General features: G+C 42.1%; 1 protein-coding gene across 2 annotated transcripts in view; it reads right to left on the reverse strand.

Moving 5' to 3' along the window:
• The window catches only part of GRAMD1B (GRAM domain containing 1B), a 111,092-nt gene extending 103,708 nt beyond the window's left edge, over positions 1-7,384 (reverse strand). The window contains exon 1 of one of the 2 annotated variants that reach the window (XM_085209382.1): positions 7,341-7,384. In XM_085209382.1, coding sequence (XP_085065508.1) covers positions 7,341-7,369 — 29 coding nt within the window. In that variant the 5' untranslated portion in view covers positions 7,370-7,384. Of the gene's footprint in view, positions 1-3,246; positions 3,288-7,340 lie in introns of those variants that run through there. The other variant, XM_085209383.1, reaches the window with a different exon arrangement.
• Positions 7,385-21,430: the final 14,046 nt, after the last annotated feature.

The raw sequence follows: 21,430 nt of genomic DNA on the forward strand, positions 1-21,430 counted from the left end.
GGGCAGAAACACTCACAATGCACACTGCTGCCTTCCAGAAGTTCCAAGAGAAAACCTTTAGGGCTGCTGTCCCATTTTGCCCTCATCTGGCTTTTCTAAATGAAAAACTGCCTTTGTACCACAAAGTCTCATCATAAGGCTAGGAGCTTCTCTCTCATTGGGCTACCAAGGCAGCCCAGAGCCTCCATACACACTGGTCACACTTCATTCTTGCTCCTTTGTGCTACAAAGGAGAAGTCTTTTGACAGACAGTTCTAACACAAAACAGGACTTTTATTTTATTTTACTTTTTTTTATTTCTTTCCTATCCAGCCTGGATCCCTAATGCTTTCTTTGGCTAAGAGCAGATGTTCAGTTGAGAGAAGTTCATGACAAATATTACATACTGGTTTCCTATGCTGTACAATATAGAAATTAAAATGAAAGCCAATGAAGAAGATAGCACAGATTTGGTGACTAATATTGCAATATAAGTAAACACACTGCTAAAGAAACAAGGCAACTTAGCCAAGTAGAAAGCATTATAGAATCATGTAACTCAGCAGTACAAATTCCCCTGAGCTGAGGAATTTGTTTCTCTAGCCTACTGATTTTTATCTCACCAACCAGTCAAAGCTGAGCATTAAATACTGGTAGAAATACTGGGTACCCTCAGAGCCAGGGAAGTTTAAATATCTGAAGATAAGAGGAAACCTGGAGAAACAAAGAATGCTCCAAAAGAATCACCCAATTCATCAGTTTCTCCACTAGATTAATAAGTTTGAATGTGTACAACATCTTGGCTGGATGACAGCTATGGAGAGACTGCAATGACTCACCGTAAAACATCACACAACTCAAGTTGCTTAAGGAGGTCTCCAGGGTGTGAAAGATAATAATGGGACAAAAATTAACTAAGGGAATTAAGCAGAGGTTTCCTTCAGTCATCACACAGCTGAACTTCAGGATGGAAAGGTAGAAGAGGGGTGTGAGTTGTAGCACAATTAAGGATCAGGGTCATTTGTAAAATCTGTATCTAGATCCAGGTTGCAGTTTCCACCCCGGTGATCATAAACAGATTCTCCTACAACCATTTCCCAGCACAAAAGGTGGAATTGGTTACTGGAAATAACAGTCTCTCCCATGCTTTTCATTAACAGGGTGATGTTTTCCATGGTTGTGTCCAGTGAACAGTCACACACCAGGAGTAATGCAGTGTTGCTGATTTTTTCCATCCTGCCTCCCACTTTCCCAAAAAGCTTCCAAAACCCTAAGTGAAAAGAAACAGTTACTTGGCATGGTCAAAGCACCAAGCCCTGAAATTTCTTCTCACACAACAGGTCTATTGGTAATCCTGCCCAGGTGGATTGGTGGGCTCTTTTTGAGTACACAACTACTAGCAAGCTATTAAGCATAATCTCCACTAATCCACTAAATTCTCATTCTTTAGTAGAGCAGCATTTATGCTCTGAACACTCAGGATGAGGTTACAGGAAGTCCATGTTCTATCCCCACTTCACCAGAATGACAGAACTAACAGTAAGGAAGATAAGAATTACAAAACAGAGTTGTGCACACATCAAGGCATGACTGTGAAATCATCCCATAGACATTTCAAATATTTTAAAGTAAAGTTCACTAGATGTTTTTTCTAAACACCCTATAGGGATAGTGACCCAAGGAAGTCCATAACCTTGTGAGAAAAGAATCTAGCTCTGGACACCCTAATGGGAAACTAAAAGGAGCTGCAAGTGATATGGAAGCAATACCTGAAAGTATAAAAAAAAAGAGAATCCAAGTAATTTTCATAATCTGACCTTTCAACTAATTCTTCCTCTCTCTACACTAGTTTCCTCATATGTAGAATAGAGAAAGTATAAAAGCATTGAGGCCCACAGGCTAGAAAGAAGCACCAGGGCAAAGCATCAACACTGAAAATCAACAGAGCAAGTCTAACAGAACTCTCATTTCTCCCCCTAGAATGCATGTTTGCAGGGCAAACTCATAACACTGTTGCTTTTTTTAAACATAGCAGGCAAACTCAGCACCAAGATTGGAAGTGTGAGGAAAGGTGTGCCAACAAGACATACTGAAGTTGAGGTTTAAGTGGGATATCAAGAAGAATTTCATCCCAGAAAGAGAGGTCACGCATTGGAATTGGCTGCCAAGGGAGATGGAGTCACCATCCTTAGAGGTTCTTTGGGGACATTTGGACGTGGAACTTAAGGGACATTATTTGGTGGTGGACTTGTAGCGTTTGGTAACAGTTGATTTGATTTTATAAGTATCGGATGCTGTAATTCTAAAACAGAGCAAAAAAGGAAAGACAGGGGTCAAGAGAAAAAACACACCTTTGGCTACATTTCCTCATCCTGTTTACTGGTAAGTACTCAATTTACTCAAGTCTCAGCACAGTAGGAGGGAACGTGCAGGAAGTTTTCCTTGCTTTGATGCATGTCTGGATGTGAATATTTCATATCTCTTTAGAACTGCATCAGAAGAGAAGATTTCAGACTTCCAAGCAACTGAGGGCTAAAACCTGTTTGCTCCCCTGCTCACAGTAATATTTACTTGGCATAGAGTCCTATTTTTAAGATCAGACACCCTGTGCACCACCTCATCACATCACTGACTCCACAGTACTAAGCACTGGGTGGAGATAAACTCAAGCTGGAGCTGATGCCTAGTTTAGGTTTAGGTGCTTATCAGCTCAAAAAAAAATAAGAAAAAAAAAGCTTATCTGCCCTGTCAAAGCTCTACCACAAACACACTGCTCCTTTTAAGCCCCATAGTCACTGCTCCTTGCATATAAACAACCACAGATATTTATATCACTGTTCCAAGGAACTCGAGATGGAACAAGTCCCTCTCATCCACCTTCCTCCAGCTCCTGTTCTAGTTCAAACTCCTTGTCTTTGTAGCACCCACAGACACTCTGAAAATACTCTCAAGTGAAAAGATCATGAATATTTGCAGGAAAAAAAAAATACCTTAACCCAGCAGTGCCCTCTCCTAGGACACCCAATTCAGCCAACTAACAAGACATTAGCTGGACTTGCTGTGCTTTTCCTCTCAAATCTCACCAGCACAGAGCCACTCCTCAATCAATCATTTCAATTATCTGATAACACTTAAGTGTATTTTTGTCCCCTGACACAGAGTTGGTGAGATGTGTAAGGAAAGAGTAACAGACAGTTCCAGGAGTGAGATTTTATTATCCAATAACCTAATATACATGCAAGCACACAAGTAATGTTTATTACTTACCTGAGACCCCTGCAGACTTTCTGCATGGGAGATGCTAAAAGGAAAGCTCATATTCACAGAAAGGGGATGTGTGGCTACACTGCAGTCACCAGGCCTGCTAGCTAGGCATAGTTACTGCAAGTGACCTAGTTAGAAATGGAAATGTGTGCAAGAAGGCTGCAGAAATCTCACATTGAATCAGCACTGCAGCCTACACCAGCACATCAAGAATTGGTTTCACTTCTCTACCCAGCTGTGCCCTGCCTTACCACAAGCTAAGATCTCTCTAAACAGCAGTTTCTCTTTCTGAGCCACCTGGTTGGTTCAATATGAGATGAGCAAGGCACGTGGGAAGACATCTTCCCTCCCTGTGCATGCTCTGTTCCACATTTTATACAGTTAGCCTGAAAACCAGGCCTGTCAGATCAGGTAAACCATTCCTCTTGGGATGTGTTCCCTCTTTGCTGAAGGGGCCAAAAGGGCAGCAAGGTTCCACAGCTCGCAGGGCTTTGCCCTTTCTACTGTGTCATGTGTCACAATGATGAGCGTGGCACCACAGGGGGAGACGACAGCTTGTTCTTTTACATTAACTTCTTTCAGATCACACCAGGGCTGAACACAGTCATAACGATCTCTGAAGAGCATTTTCAATCCCTCTTCATTCCAACACAGTACAGACAGGAGACAAGACCTATACGATCCATTTGTCTCACATGGAAGAGAAGGTGCATTTATATCATTGCAAGGTCCATCCACCCAGCCACAGCAACAAGCAGGGCTACCACTTCCTTTTGAGTTTGCAAGGCAAGTCTTCCAACCAGATGCAGTAGTGTCACTGCAAGCTGTCTGAAAACATTCTAAGCTCAGGTGGGCAATATGGGACATGTTAGAGGCAGTCACTGATCACACAAGCAAAAGTGGTTACTTCTGAGAATTATATCTTGCACTCAACAGAAAGATGAACTCTAAACACTAGCCAGAAAGCAATTAAAACTAGCTTATTAACTACCCAAGATGCTTAACTGGCTCTTGTTACAACTACAGAATTTCTCCAGCCTGTATTTAGCATTACAATACCCTCTAGGATATATCACACTTGCTTTGCCTGCTGGAAGTCGAGGACCAGCAAGGCTAATACAATCTACAGCATTCAGACATTCATATCAGCATACTATTACAATGGCTGACCTCAAGTGACGTGCTTAGTCACTCCAGAAGTCAGCAATAGAACAGCGACAGAGCTCAAACCTCCAGGAATCCTATGCTAACTCTTTAAACCAGCCAATTGTTTCCTCTTTCAATGAGGCTTACAATACAGATCCCACTGTTCGTCTTCCAGAAGAACAGCAGGCTGGGCCATAGCTGCCATGCAAAGAGTTGGACTGCAGACTACAGGACTACAATTTCAGGATCATCATTAGTTTCACTCTTATTCATTTTAACATACAAAACACTGTGAAATTCAGCATATATACCAAGTCACTGACTGCACACAGGACCCAGGTTGGTCTGCTTACTGACTTCCATCATATAGAGAAGAAATTCAGGATTTAGCTTCGATTTCACCCTGCATCTGCTCCCCCAATCAAGACTTACCAGAGCACAGAAAGAGTTCAAATACTGCATTTCATTTCTGTAGGATCTCACTGCAGTATGCAACACTGCTCTGAAACCTGAGATATTTCTGTTTCCAGAGTCATTTATCAGTAAACTCATGTTTATGTTGTGCATGAAGCAGTTTGAGATAGATGTATTGGGATGGGAGGATGATAAACACAGTCCACAAGTTCATGGGAAGGCAGCATGCATGACCTGAAGGCATATGAAACAGAAGGCGTTCTAGCTCTGTAACACAGAAGAACATTTGTTAAACATAATGCACAAGCACGCCAAATAAATGCATGTTGTCAAGAACAGCATTACAATTAGTCAACAAATTTACTTATTTTAATCCCAAGGAAAAAAAAAACATGCCATGAAACTCATGCATATGATTACATTCCTCAGGTCAGCTAGGATTATGTTTAGTTTCTCCTGTTTTCCTACAGAACCTTTCCCTGCTGCTGTTTTCCCTTACTACCCAATCCCAAATGAGATTAAGATTCTTCCTTAAGCAAGAATCCAGAATCCCAGCACCTCTATCATACGATATCTATCAGATTTGGCTGAACACGAGGGAAAAGCTTGGCTTTAGAAGCCTGTTCATAAAATAAACAAACTAACAGAATAGGAATATAGTCACAGTTTAAGACATGTTTATAGATTTTAAAAGATGAGCAACAGGTACTTTGAAAATACTAAAGAGCAATATTGGACAAGTTCTGGAATTCATTGATATTCACTTCCAATTTAGGCATGTTACAATCTAGCTACAAGCACCAGTACTTCACAGACAAGAGTCAAATATGACTTCTTTGTCTTTTGTAAATGAAGCCTTTCAGGAAGTGCAGCCAAATTTACACTACGAGTATTGACTATGAGGAGTTGCACTCTACATGCAGCCAAGGTTGCTTTCAGGGAATGACATGGTCACCTCCAAGATTCAGAATTCTTCAAGATGGAAATAATTGGAATAATGCATTTTCTGCCCTTCAGCAGCAAGCACAGTCTTTCCATAAATAGCAGTTAGCTGCAGAATTCACTTGCTAGTTAGCATCCCATGGTGAGCATTACAGCTGGTACTGATCATCTAGGTCACAAACTACATTTCTGCTACAGTTCTTTAGTAGAATTCTTTTTTCTTCATGAAATTCAAGCAAAACAAAGACTAAACCAAACACAACTATAGGGCACAGTTTGATGTTTGAAGTCTGTACATTCAGCTCCCAAAAATTTAAGATATTTTTCTTCAAGGTTGCTCTCCTCTATGGAAAACACCTAGAAAAGAGTGGAATGCCTCCTAGACCTTAAGTCAAACCTTGGCCTGCTTTTCAGTTTGAAATGTCAATCAGAATTGCAATGGGTTATGAAGTTTGTAACTTCTGCATTCACCCAACCCACATAACCACACAGGGCTGATGTTTCTGAAGTGTCCTCTACTTCCCCTCCACTTGAAAAGATTGGTCTAATATTGAGATAACCACAACGAGCTACCGACAGAGATTAACATTTTCACCATTTAAGGCCTAATATCTGCTTCTGAGAAAGGCTTAAGTCTTACAACCTGCGTATATTCACCCAATAATCAGTGTGACCCAAATCTTTGCTTAGTTCTGCTCATGCTCCCAGCCAAGGATTTGGGCAACTGCTCATTTACTGCTCTAAATAACACCTGCTGTCATACACGTGTATAGAAATGAATTATACAGGATATACACAACCTTGTTTCAGTTCATTCTAAGAGCTATCTGTGAAGGCTGATCCTTTCCTGTAAGAGCTTTTCTCAAAATGAGAGGGCTGGACTAACCTGCTGCATCCAGCAGCCTGCAAACTCACATTCAGCACTCTGCTTCTCAGGCAAACACCTCAATGTGCAGACTAAGAACACATACTTAAAACCTTTTAGGTTATAAATAAACTAAGTAAGGAAATGAGAGGAAAAAAATATCTACAGAAATAAGAAGCATCAGAACAGGGAGTGGAGAGCTTGGTTTTAAAACTGAAGCACTATCTGCAGAAGTGTTTTGCAATATCCAGGAGGTCCAGAAAATACCGTGTTGCTAAATATACTGTGTGAAAATATCATCCTTCCTGTGCAATGGGACACTACTTCCATTCTTATGTGGTGTTCAGAATTTTAAGACTGGGACTCCCAGAGATGCATCTCAGACAGTTAAATCTTGTAAAAAATTTAGTGAAAAGTAAGCAAATTTCTTATCCCTCTGAACATGAGCTGATCTCCCCCATCACAGCTTTTTCAACAGTCCATGTTAATAGCTTTACTATTGCTCCAAGGAAGAAACACACCAAACAAAATGACACAAGATCCCCTCCTGGACACCTCCAGAGGAGAGATATCCCCAAACATCTCTATTATTACTTCCCCCCCCCATACACACACACTAAACCATTAGCAATGTACCTGCTTCCCATCAAAACCCAGTACTGCCGGTGACTCCCAGCATCACCTGAGCCACACGGGGACAAGAGTAAGGCAACAGGAGCACGGCTCTTACCTGGCTCTGCTCAGAGGGCACCCATTCATCAGCCAGCAGCCTCGCAGTGCTGGAGCCCGACGTGTCGGGGTGAGAAGACGATCCCCACAGAAGGGCAGGATGGGGGCTGGGGAGGAGGAGACCCTTCTCTGTGGAGGTGTGAGGTCAGTGACAGGCAGCCAGCAGAGCTGGGAGCTGCTCCATGCCTCCCCTCGTGCTGTAGCTCATCTCTCGCTGCCAAGTATAGGCTGCTCGCACAGGAGCGGTGTGCCTCGTTAACCCTCCTCTGGCTGCAGGGTAGGAAGCAGGAATGCCTCTCTGAAGGGATCTTCCTTTCCCTCTGCTTTCCGATCCATGCTAAGCGCTGCTCCTCTCCTAAATCAGGTGGGATTTTGCAACGTGATCTTAAAGAGATTTAAAGGCACGATGATAAAGAGGCTGCAAAGCCAGCAGCATCCCCCTCACAAACAGAACAGCTAAACAGCTGCAGATGGGGAAACTACAAAGAAAACCTGGCATCAGCATAATAAAGGTTTGCTGGCCATGAGGGTGCCTAAACAAGTTTAATCCCTCCTTGTTACCTGGTTTGAATCATACTATGAACAGGTCTGAATGTTTATACTTCCTCCACTTACAGATGGATTTAGAGGTGCTCAGACTTCATGCATGTTTCCCAATCGCCTGCAGCATACCTGCAGTTCTTTAGGAGAAAGTATTTGTTTCCAGAATCAGAAAGGTTAGAGTGCAAGGATTACATACCTGACATACACAAGAAACAGATACTGACCTACACCAGGTTAATGGGTAATCGTTCTAGCATAGGATTACCTCTGATTACAGTATCACTCATCCACCATAAGAAGAAATAACAGTCACAGCACTGATATGATTCTCTTTTCCAATCACATTTCTTTGCTTTTGCACATCATTTTAATTTGATGACAACAGACCAATTTCCCCTTCCATGAAAGCATGCCCTAGGGGTTTGGACACTACAGTTCTCATCAACTGCAATCAAGTCAAAAATCTATGGTGCAGCCTGAAACTCTCACATATCTGCATCTTTTCACCACAGTCCACTACAGCACCCAATACACGAGCTCCAGTTCCATCAGAAATGCTCTGTCCTATCCTAACAAGTCTCCAGGGACAGACTGACTTGTTTGATCTACATCAGAGAAAACCAGTGGACTGTTTTTAGTAGGTCAACATAGCCCACCATAATCAAAGGAAAAAAAAAGATAAGAGTAGCAAATACGCCCTTAGAACCATAATGCAAATAGACTATGGTCAGAGAATTGACATGTAGCTTCCAGCACATGAAAGACCACAGATTATCAAAACCAACAACATAAACCCAATAAATTCCTCAACTTGTAACCCAATTCAGAGCTCTGAGCTCCTACACCATTTGCTCTCAGAGCAAACCCCCACCTTCCTACCACCATTTTAAATCAACCATTGGCAAACCCCAGTGTTTGCTCTTTAACACCTGAGAGCACACAGCTGTCAGCAATCCCATTTTACATGATGTGGGCAGACTGCAGCCAGATGGCAAGCAGTGTTCTTGGGAACTATTTTATTTGGTATAAACCAATAGAGCAGCAGCCAAAGCTGCAGCCAGGGACCAGAAGTTTGCCTACACTGCAGTACAGATAACCCAGGTTATCTTGGATAGCAAACAATCTAAGCAGAGAGCAGCACACCCCACACTGCACAGCCAGACTTCTTGGCTCACGTACACAGCAGCAGATGTACAGCAGGAGTGTAAAATAGTTCTCTCCTAGTTCCTTTGAGCAGAAGGGACAGTTTTCCCCCATACCCAGTATAAAATCCCTCTTCTCATATAGAGGGTACAGCTTATATGATCTGATCTAATGTAGAGTAGCAGCACTATGACATGCTATAGCACACCACTTCTGGTTACTAGTGGGTTGTAGAAATACTTATATACAAGATAGCAGCTGGCTACCAAGTTATACAGCCACCTCCCAACAACTTTAACCACTTTTCTAGAAGATAAATAACAAACTTTCGCTCAAAGAATAACTTTACCACACCCCTTTAGTCTTCAAATCCAGCCTGCTACATTACCCTAACTGCTTCTATTCTCATACAGTGTCCAAATGGGAAGTATTTTCTTGACTTTTTATATTAAATATGTTAATTAAATGGAATTATACTCCAGTGGTAAAGCTCTACCCTCATTCTAATTCTATTTTAGACTCTAGAAAATTGCAGCCTGGGTTACTGTCACACATGGGGTAACTCCCTACACAGGGAATATTTTACACGTAACCACTGTAATAGTAGGATATTATTTACTGAAGTTGTTCTTGACCCTAGCTGATTCCTTGCAACTCTGTACATTCTATGAAGTACTAATGCTCCAAACACAGCCATCCCTGGACCTTGAAAGCAAGGAAATTGCCTATATTTGCCTATAACTCCTTACCAGCTGTGCATAAGCAAACACAGAACCAAAAATCAGTGCTCTTCAGCTAACAAAACAAACCTGTGGAAGGCACAGTTCCCCAGCTCCCTCTAACCAGGCAGCTCTGCAGGCTGACAACACAAAGCCAGCAGTGGTTTATCTGCAAGGGAGCATCCAGACATTCTGCAAACTTAACATCATAATCACTGTTTGGGGTTAGTCTACCTGGATTTGAAGGATTCTGTTCTCGGAAGCCAAAATACAGCTGCTATTCAGATACAGCCATTACTCAAGCAATTTTGTTATATTAAGGCTATCTTAGTCCCTTGTTTTGAGTGCTCATCTATAAAAAGCAATGCTCGCTCCTTCCAGAAGCCTACTACTACTCCACACATCACCCCATGTCTCAGAAAAGCATCCTTGCAAACAGAGCTGTTAATGCACGGCTTAAAATACACTGAGGATGGCAAAGTTACACAGGGTTTTCAGTAACCATCAGTAACAGGACTGACGGTGATTTCTGAAGGTAAATAAGTTAATAGCACTAAAAACACGCTCCCTACACTTACAGTAGTTATACAATTTTCAGGTACAAAATCACATTCTGTTTCCTTGAGAGGGGAAAGAATTTGTGCCACTGTAGGCAGCTCTGCCATTTTACCTCCCATAGCCCCTTCTGCAAGGTTACAATCAGCACAAAACTAATCCAGAGCTTCAGAGAACACTGTTTGCCCTCACAGACTCACAGGGATATTGATAAGTTACAAAAGAAGTGCAGTTTCACAAAGGAGAAATAAAACACCTAGGAAAGCCCATCTAGGCATCACATTAAGTCTGCCATGGCACACGAAATAGGTTATTTTTCTGAGATATGCTGCCTCAGTATAGAAACTGACCCTGGGTTTTCATCTCATTTCTTCCCATGGTGTCCCCTACTCCATATGAACAAATATTTCAAAGAAAGGCAACAGAAAACTCCAAAGCTAGAAGGCATCTCAGTACCTGGGAGTGCTGAAAAAAAGAAAGCACACATGGACAGCAGAAGACTTAAAGCACAAGGCTTCCATTATCTCTAGAATAATTTCTATAATTCTTGGTCTACAAGCCATTTACACCAGAACTTGCCACTCCTTAAGCAACAAAAGTCAGACTAGATTAGATATGTACACTACGAGTATTTCTCTTCCATCAGTTTCCAGTTCAATACTCCCTGGTAGAAATGCTCAACCATAGGATCTACATTTCTACAATGAACCACTGTGAACCACACTTAAGTCATTTTTCCCCTCAGAATGCCCACTTACAAAAGGAATGAGAACATACAGATGAGTAACCTGAAACAAAACAAAGAAAAAGCTATAGCTTCCAAAATCCTAATAACAGAATTGGGCAAAACAGACCTAGCAGCAAAGGATGTGCCAGCTTCAAGATTTCTTTCCTCAGGAAAGAATCCTATTATCTAAGTCTTGCATGCAGCACAATGACTCTGTAGGCTGTATCTGGTGGAGTTCTAGCAGAACCACAGAACAAAGGGCTTCACTGCTATCTGTTCCTGCTGCAATCCATAACAGCTTGATAAGGAGAGTTGCTCTGCTCACAAAAACAAAAAACAAATTTGTTTCTGACAGATCATTAGCAATCCCTGGCAAAGTAGACCAACAGTTATATATGGAAAGAAGAGGTGAACTCACCCAACTGGTGAAGGGATTCTCTACCATACAGCACTCCTTTTCAGAAAGCAGCCAAGGTCCAAGGGCTGCTCTCCCTTCAGTGGCTGGCCCTTATATGAGCCTAGAAGGGCTACACCCTGGGTCCACTCGTTCTGGCCACCTGGGGAGCTTAGGTGCAAACAATTTGCCTGTGCCCCCTGGGCAGCTGCACTCCCTCACCAGGTGCTCAATCAACCATTCCAGCCTTGACCTAACAGTTTCCCTACAGGAGTGAACAAGATGTTATGACATTCAAGTCCTCTTTGAAAAGACAAAATGGCTGATTTACTGACCCGCAGCCAAGAGTGTAAGAGTATGGACCAAGAAGGAGCAAATCCTTTGCCAGGGAAGCAGTGGCAATGATTGGAGACTTCCATTTGAAAGGCCAGAAGCCAGGCACAGATCTTACTGCACCTTCAGCATACTCCTTCTTCCACTCCTCCCATCCAAATGGCCATCGCCATCAAGGCCAAGACAAGTGCACATAGATTACATTAGAGACAGACAGACAAGCAATAGACAGCAATAATACATACCAGAGATTAAAGTTCATGAGGAAAAGCTGTGGCCTCAAGGCTTCTTTCAAGGACAGGGTGTTTAATACTGGATGCAAAAGGAACACAACTCTCGGCCCCACAGGCAGAAATTCAGGAAAAAGTGATTCTGAACCCATTTTATTGGTCATTTAGAATATTCACACTGTTCATTCCCTACCAAGAAAAAAAGCCTATAAAGATGCACTGCTCAAATTCAGTTCTTCAGTTTTCTCCTTCTACCATATATACAGACACAACATTTTTCAAAATCTTTGAAGCAGCAAGCAAAGAGAACAACAAAGCCAGTGTAAAATCACCAGTATAGCAAGGGCACTATTCCTGCCAAACTGTAAAACAGTTCTTCTTCAAAATCCTCTAATAAGAAAACTTCCAATCTGATGCTGGAAAAGAAATGGCATGGAGCATATGGGGAGAGCATCTGCCTTTGAAGCAGAAACTTTCCTAGTCTTTCAGGGATGAAAGTAACCACTATAAACGTGGCCCAGCCTGACCTTGGGTACACTGAACACTACTGACTGTCACTGGTTTAAATGGAGATGCCAAAGCCCAACCCACCATGTTCAATAAATCCCTTGTGCCTTAACCTCTAAGACATGTTTAGACAAGAACCATCAGGTGTCTGAAGCTTTAGCATCTCTCCTTCAATCTTGGGGTTTCTGACGTCTGTACAAACCATGCCAACCTCTGCACCATATGAAGAAGTTCAGAATTCCACAATGAAATGGGAGGGATGCAGCAACAAAGTCACAGCTGCTCCTATCTCTTAGTGGGATTACTGAATCAACTCATTATAATGTTTTCAGTCAACTCCTGTGGCCTGTGCCATGTAGATTTATTTAAACACGACTATCCAAACACATACCTGCAGATTTAAAATGTTTGCACCTTAAAATATCTAAGGAGCGATGGCTTTTTGCATTTGTTGACTTTGGTGTCTATTTTTATTGCCCAAGTCATAGCTCCAAATACCAAAGATACCCAGTCACCAGAAGGTCAATTCAGCACAAGTCTGGAGATTTGCACTGTTCAGCCTGTAGGCCCTGAGCATCCTTCACCCTCATCTTAGAGAAGACCCTTCTGCCTGCACAGAGGGAGCATTCTGGGGGAAGCAAATGGAAGTGGTCCATCAGCTTTCCTGATTCTCCAAGCTACTTTGAGTTGTCTTAAAAACGCCAGCTGCATTGGCTGGTAGAAGGGAGAAGGAAGCATTCTGCCCGCTGTGTAAGCTGGAGGAATCTGGCAGCCCGCTCCCATCAGGCTCCAAGACAACACAGTTTGAATTTTCAGCTCCACCATAGAAGAAAATTGCATGCAAATTCATTATTCTCATATTAGCCAAACAAAGCCTTCTGCATTAGGAATCTAGATCCAGATCATCTGAAACATGTCTGATCCAAGACCTGGATTATTCGCTCATCTTTTGCTGAATAGAAAGTATTAATATTTCATAGTTTCCTGAGGTAGCACATTTTAGCCTGTTGAACAGCAAAGTAAAATATTCATAGCAATCGCTCTGTGCAAGATCTATCAGCAAATATCCTAGGGGAGGAAAAAGATGCAGCGTCATTTGCCAGTATTCCACTGCAGTGCAACAAATCCATTCAGCAAAAACAAAAAAGCCACAGAAGACATGCTAGCAACTTTTTTTATTATTATTATTCTCTACTTAATTAAAATTACTTCACTAGGTACCTTCTGCTTAATTTATGATACTCCATTAATGATATTTTTATACAACATTTGGGTCACGTTCACTGTGTTGTTTTCTTGTTTGGTTGTGTTTGTTGTTGCTTTAAGTCTGTTTTCTAAGGTTAAGTGCAATGAAAAAACCAAGTGTGAGCTGCCTATAGAGATGTACAGAACTGAGTTGGTCACACAGAATTCCTGTTTCTGTATTTCATTCTTCTTGCAGCGTTTGTTCTTGTGGGATACTGAGCAGTCTTCTGGCTAACTACACTCAGAATGGATAGGATTATGCATAATGTGTCTCCCAGAACTGAAAAGTAGACAAGTCCTCAAGCCAGTCTCCAGTAGGTATAAGAAAAACAGCAAATTTTGAGCCTTGAGGGATCAGATGTTGCAGCTAAGGCCAGCAGCACACGGTCTGACTGCCAAGGGGTTACGACAGCAGCAGGACTGCCAGACAGGAACAACCAAAATTATTTTTAGTACTACAGCAAATTATGGACCTTCATATGAAGATTTTATTCCAAACCGTTCTATTTATAGCTGCAGGCTTCATATCAAATTGTAGAAGAATCATTATCTTTTCCCTTGACTTATGTTCCTGCCGCAACCTTTGCTTGCTTGGCTTTATTACACGACCACATCCAGTGTGCTCCCAGGGGCTACATTTCTCATCTGATAGAAGGCAGTAGCAGACAGCCCAAAAGCTGAGAACAGGGGAGGAAGAACAGTTATGCAGTGAGAGTATACATTACCCTGACAGTTTTCTGTCATAATCTCCAGCCCTTCGAGCCCCCTTCAGTAAATCCATGCCCAATTTAAGCTTGCTGACAGACTCAGAAAAAGCATGAGTTTTGCTACACAATGCCACAGCACTGAACTTTTCAAAATCAGGAGGCAAAAGGTACACTGCAAACAAAAGGCTCTTGGGGGAAGTGCTCTCCTAAGCATGCCAAGGTCTTAAGATAAAAGCAAACCGAGGTAGAGATCTCCACCACAATGCAGGCTTACCACACAGGTAGGCCGTATCACCTGCCCTGGCTTTGCTGATGCTCAGCTCTCTGGTGGCAGAGCCACACTGCACTCAGAGGTGGCTGCCAATGTGCACAACAGGTTTGAGGTGCTTCTGTCAAGAATTTTGGGGTTGTTTTTAGGAGATGGAATCAGTCCACGTCCAAGCTTATCAGCACATCTCCAAATACCTCCTGTGCTTTCAGATCTGGTGATGTTGAGCCTCGTTCCCTGTGTCTTCCTCTTGACCAAGAAAAGCTTGCTGAGAAAAGGAGGATTGCAAAGCAATGATGGATCTCCTCACTCAAGCCTCACTCTAGACCTAACGAGCATTCTAGTTCATCTGTTTTGTGTCCATCATTTTCCAGCCTGGAAAGTAAGTTTCCTCACGCATCCTGGCCTGCTGAGATAGATGTTTTTCTCATGCTAACCCTACAAGCCACCTCATTTCAAAGCAAGCCTTCAGCTTCTTTGTTTCCATCAAGAGCACGTGCTGTCTTATATGTTCAGTCAACATTTTCAACGTGCATTTTAAATTGCTAACCACTTGAAAGGCAGGCTGATTGCTACTGAGAACACTGATTACTGTAAAGCATCTGCTCTCTAGGGATGTCAGCAGGACACCACTAACTGGAAAGCACTAAGTCAGAATTAAGGACTAAATGCAAAAGGCAACAGAACAGAGAAGGGAGCACCAGGAAATGGGCAGCACACCAATTAAGACACAACAGCACGATGCTTTAAGTAGGGCTCACACCATTGTGCAGGCACACATCCATTTCTGTGTGAAGCATTTGGTTAATGTTTAACCTGACAACGTCTGGATTACCTTCATAAACAAACGTCCTTGTTCAACTGTATTTTCCTGTATAGCAAGGGCTCCACCTGCTGGGACACAGGACAGGCCTTAGGCTCTGGTAGGATTGCAAGTTACTCCCTACAGCAGTTAGGAGCTAGCAGGCAGTTCAGCCTCCTCTGAAAATTATATAGAATCGTTTGGGTTGAAAGGAAGCCTAAAATGCCATCTGGTCCAATGCCCTTGCAACAAACAGGGACACCCACAGCTCCATCGGGTGCTCAGAGCCCCATCCAGCCCAACTCTGAGTGTCTCTGAGGATGGAGCAACCTGTGCCACTGCCTCACCACATTTATTCACTGATGCTTGTATTCAGCAAGTTCATACAGCTGCAAATCTAGAAGACAGATAGCTGGATGAGACAAACTAGATGTTCTGTGCTTGTTCAGGCTCTGAGCTCTGCTGAAACATCTTTCATCTTTCCATCTGCTAAACCAAAATGGTCTTTGCTTCCTGAGGCATTGAGCTGAGAATGAAAGTAAAACAGGCAAGTGTGGCTTCTAATCATAGCTATGAACCAGATTTGAGCACAGCTCCAGCTTTAAATCACAACAAATCAAAACAATCCCAACCAGCTACCTCCTTCATTCTATTCCACTTCATACTTACCCATCCCCATAGCATTTGTAGTTTGTATGCTAAGTCTGTTTTCTGATGGACCCAAATCCCAGTCATGCAGTGCTTGTTCTACATATCAAGATAATCACTGTTAACATGTAAGAACTGCTGGCAGTCTCCCCCAGGAATACTTATTGTGAAATAAAAACAGAAGGGATGCTTCTGGTTTGCAGGCAGCCCACAAGCTCATTTTACACACACTTGTTTCTTGTGACAGAAATCTGGTATTTCAGTGGCAGCATGAAATAATGAGCAGACATTTGTTCCCTCCCAACCCTATAATTTAAAGGGATGCTTTGCAGGATTCTGTAAGAATTTAGTTAACAAAAACGCAGCAACATTTCAGTGTGTATTTTCCTATTTAGAACCAGGCTGTTCTACGGTCAAACAAATAAAATACAGAAAATACAGAGAAAAATACAGAGTTACCAAGAAAATACCTAAATGGCATCATGTCTAGAATGACTTTCTGCAGAAGGACCATATAGATTAAGCTTACAAAAGTTCTGCACGTAAACCACATTCCCAGCACACAAGAGGCTCATCCTAACAAACCAAGGATAGATAAGGAATACAGGTAGAGATGTGAAGTGTCTATTACTGGACTCACAGTACTGATGCTTCTCTGCACCAAGGAGGCTTTGGAGAGTTGAGGATGTGTTACCCAGAGGCTGAAGAGCAACAATTTGATGTGTGTCAGCTGCTATACAGCAGCCTAGTGGCTGAAGACATCCGCCTGCTCCAGTTTAGGAGCTGAGTATGAATGACCAAATAAGTCATACGCATGCTCATGTTCCCAAGTGGCCCTTTGTTGACCCAAGTTTGTTGGCTAAAACCCCTTTTCCAATCACGTCCCTTTGAAAATAACTACAATAATATACAGGTTCTTTTCATGGCTGTGATCCACCAAATTTAAAGAAAGACTGAGACCAGAGGCTTGAGATCAAATGGTAAAGCATTCTGCCAGCAAGCAAAATGCATATATATAGCAAATGTGGATTTAATAAAATGAAACTTAAAAAAGACGGCCATTTTATGAAATTAGAGCATTTTTCTAATATTTTATCCTTAAAAAAAAACCTGAAGAACACCTAATTATATCAGGAAGGAAGATATGATATTCAACTGAGAAGAACTTAAGAAATCCACACAGTTTCCCTCTGCCCTATTAACAGATTTGCTTTCTTCTGTCCATCACTGTCACCAGCTATCACAGCACATCACAATTACTGTGCTGATGCTGCAGGCCAAAGTATTCCCCAACCACTCCCCAGCTTTTGGGAACACACCACATCTTCACTAAGAGAAAGAAAGGCACGGCGATTCCTCTTTACACAAAATGACTTTCTGGGGTTTACTTTTTTTCTTTTTTAGGGACATGAGGATAGCACAGGAAAGTCTTTCTTCTGAAGGCCTCCCATCAGCACTGGGAAGTGGAATACAATGCAAGTGGGCCACCATTGCACAGCCACCCTCCTTGATACCCAGCGATCCCACACGGTGGCATCATTACTAAACAAATAAAGGAAATGATGAATTTCCAGGCTCTGTCTCATAACTGGAAACCCAAGGAAGGAACCTGAGATTTGACTGCGTGGTTTGCTAACACATTTTCCAGAAACGCACTGCCAAGTTTTCCTTTAGCCCAACAGAGAGGAAGAAATGACAATCAGGGACAGCGTTCTGCGTTTGTAGAGGATCTAACATCAGTGCGCACAGTTCTGAATGAAGCCTTCCAATGCTGCTGTAACACATGATATTCAACTACCCCCTCTGTATCTAAGGGACAGGATAGAGAGACACAGTCCTGCATCAGGGTAATTTTAATCTGATGTCTCTGGACCATAATTGTAATAAACCCATGTCTGACATACCCCCAAGCTTTCCTCTTGCTGTGCATCTTCACTCCACTCCTAATTTTCATAACAATAGCATCAACAGAAGCATTCTCTCATCAGTTTCATCTGTTTTGACATATGCCTCAATATTTAATGACTAGAATAGACTGTTTTCCATTTATAGGTCCCTTGTTCCATTTTCATTTCAAGGTACTCAAAATTTTCCTATTTCACCTCAGACTGATGAGCATACTTGTTTACCATATACACTACTGACATCCCTTGAAAATGCTGTGCCCAGCAATTGCTGAGAAACATTGTATTTCTGTTTAACTTATTGATACAGCTGTGCTTGTCCTCAGCAAAAAGCTATGCCATTTTTTCTCCCTTTCTCACAGTACCAGGTTAATAAACACTCCTAAAAATGGCAATACCCACAAACTGCATACTACAGGCATATTTAGAAGGCAAAAATTGCATCCACTACAAGTCTCTCTAGCTGGGGATAAAACTGATACCTTCATTCTCTATGTAGGCCACAGAATGAAGCAGCACATCAAGTTATGCTGCAAGACCCATTAATCTCCTCCTGTAGAAATGAAGTCAAATAGATGGAGACATCCCATGTTACCCTCTTTCAGCAGCCCCAGAATTCAGTCTAGAATCACCTTAGAATCAACTGACACCTTCAAAACTCTTAGGTAACACACAGCTGAAATAAAAAATGCTAAAAATAAATACAACTCAGTGCTTGATTTTACTTCACTTGCCTGAGAATGGGGTGCAAGCAGCTCCTACTTTGTAGATGATTTCAGCAAGACACAGAAGGCACAGAAGAGGGCATTCTTTAGCACCAACCCTGTTTTACTGCCACCTCAGTCAGAGCAACAAATTGTCTTAAGCATGCAATGATACACTGGCAGAGCTTTACTCTTTCCTGAGGTAAAGAAATTTGACTGGAATGGTTGAGTGCTGGATATAGCAGTGATAAACCAGCCCACTGACAACAGAAGGAAAGATCCTTGTCAAGAACAATCTAGCTTAGCACATGCTATCTACTAACCATCAGTGCTTTATCTATTCCTAATATCAGCTTCTAACACCTCTTTAAATTAAGAAATTTAAGGAGCTGTAGTTGGATGTAATTCAGCTTAAGGTCCAGCTCTGTTGGAAATTCACCATCGGGATGACCAATTTTTAGCATTTCCTGCAGAGCACAAAAGCTGCAAAAAATCATGGGTTTCTGCTGCTAAAGATCATCCCATCCTTCTCTAAGATCACTGTAATCAATGTGACAGAGGAGAATCTGAAACGAGGAGACATTTTCTACTTCACTGTACAAAACACAGAGTAGGAACAGGCTGCATTCCTACCTACCAGCAATCACAAGCATCTTGATGAATGAAGGAAAGAAAATTTACAGGAAGCTTGTAGCATCTTTAAGATTCCCTTCTTCCCTGGGTGTAATCCTGAGAATTGTGGATTTCATTATCCTTCCTTATGGGGCACCTACTTATACACTCATGGCAAAAGCAAGCTATTACTGAGACAAACATCTTCAACTGCAATCCTCAAATTCATGATCTGTTCAGCAAATAAGTTCTAGAAGAGGAAGCTGTTTCAACTCTTATGTCTCTCACTCTAGAAATCCAGCTTGCTTAGAAAACAGACAGATGTTTGGTTACAGAATGCATCCTCATTGTTCTTGCAATTTGCTCCTCCATTTGCTTGTAGGACAATGCTGTGCTGCTGGAGAGAAATTAACACTCAGTCACCAAGGTTTCAACACAGTGAAGCTCCAGGAAATACAGCAATGCCGATGGGCATCTGCCCAGTTAGAAGCACTAATCCTTACAGAGCAAGGGCTGTGAATTATTTATGAAACAACTCTGGTTTTTTTCCCTTCTTGCAGTTCAACTCCAAAAAATCCACAACATGCTGGAAACATCTGGCTCTTTATCTGTAACAACTGATATGTCTGCTTGAAATACATTAACAGGCTCCTGGACGTGTTTGATAGCAAATGCAGACCTTCTGCACTCAGGTGTCAGGAGACAGCTCACAAAATGCCCACACAGCCTTGTGAGGAGCATGGCAGCCCAAAGAGCTGAGCAAGCATCATGGAAACCAATTGTTGAGGTACAAATCCTACCTTCAGCTCGCAATCCCAATGCTGTCACATGACTTTAGATCAGGTGCTAGCAAATATGCCAGCTTTTCTGCAGCCTTTGTCCACCTTCTCTGTCCCACGGCCACATAACATGGAACTCACCCATGTTAACGTTTGATGCAACACTTCTTTCCTTCTGAATGTCAATAAGAACAAAGCTAAAGATTGATAACTGCACAGTTACTCAGTAAAGCAGCTAGTTTAGGAGATGGCTTGTTCTATGCTTCTGTTAAACCAGAAATATCCCCTTTTACATAACCCCAGCAACATCAGCAATGGAGCATCTGGTTTGCCCAGAGATGAACTTTTCAGTAAGTGATCTCATTGTTCTTTTGCCTCAGTATGAATGATGGGATGCAGCATAAGAGAAAAACTCCATCTGCCTGCTCTGCAAGAGCTGGAACTTGCTTCCCCAGCCAGTAACAGCCAGACCACCCAGCATCTCCCAGCTCAGACAGCAGGCACAGCTTCCACAATGTAGGCTCCAAGGAGCTTTTTGTGTTATCTTCCAGACATATTTTGTCTTCGGTTCCAAACAGACACACAGTGTACTTACAAAACAATATTTACATTTGAGAGCATTGCCATTAACCAGTTGTGTTGGTTTATTATTTTTTTTCCTTTTTCCCTTTACTTTTGAAGGTCAGTCATAAATAATTCAGAGCTACATATTGAAGGAACATATAATGCTCAACCTTTTACATACACCAGGGTTAAAGGACAATTTACCATCAACAGAAAAATCCCAGACAAGGTAATCTGTGCATTGTTACATACATTGTGTGAGTCTAAACACAGGCATAAGCACAAAACCAGGAGGTGTTTCAAGGAGTTCAGTCACCACCATGCACAGACATACTTCATACAGGATGCTGATAGGCCACCTTATCTCAACGACGTGTAGTTAGGAGTATAGCTAAGCATATACTGACTTCATTAAAGCCTCAGACTGTTTACAATTTGTCATTTCTCAGCTACAGCCTGTGGCTCAAGGAGTCTTTAAGTTAGTCTTGCAAAAAAGCTAGGGTGGTGTAAAGGAGAAGATCTCCCCATGCTTGCCTGGTTCCTATGCTCTACCACTACACCTCACTACCAACCAGCATCACACTGAAAACTCCATTTGCTGGGCTTCTACCTGACCAAGCTCAGTTGTTCTGTCTTCAAATTTTATCTTCCACAAGGCAGGGAGAATATTCTTGTGTATCACAGCCAGGGCAAGATTCCTGAGTAGC

Source organism: Meleagris gallopavo, chromosome 26, assembly GCF_905368555.1.
Source record: "Meleagris gallopavo chromosome 26, MGAL_WU_HG_1.1, whole genome shotgun sequence".
Taxonomy (NCBI): Eukaryota; Metazoa; Chordata; class Aves; order Galliformes; family Phasianidae; genus Meleagris; species Meleagris gallopavo.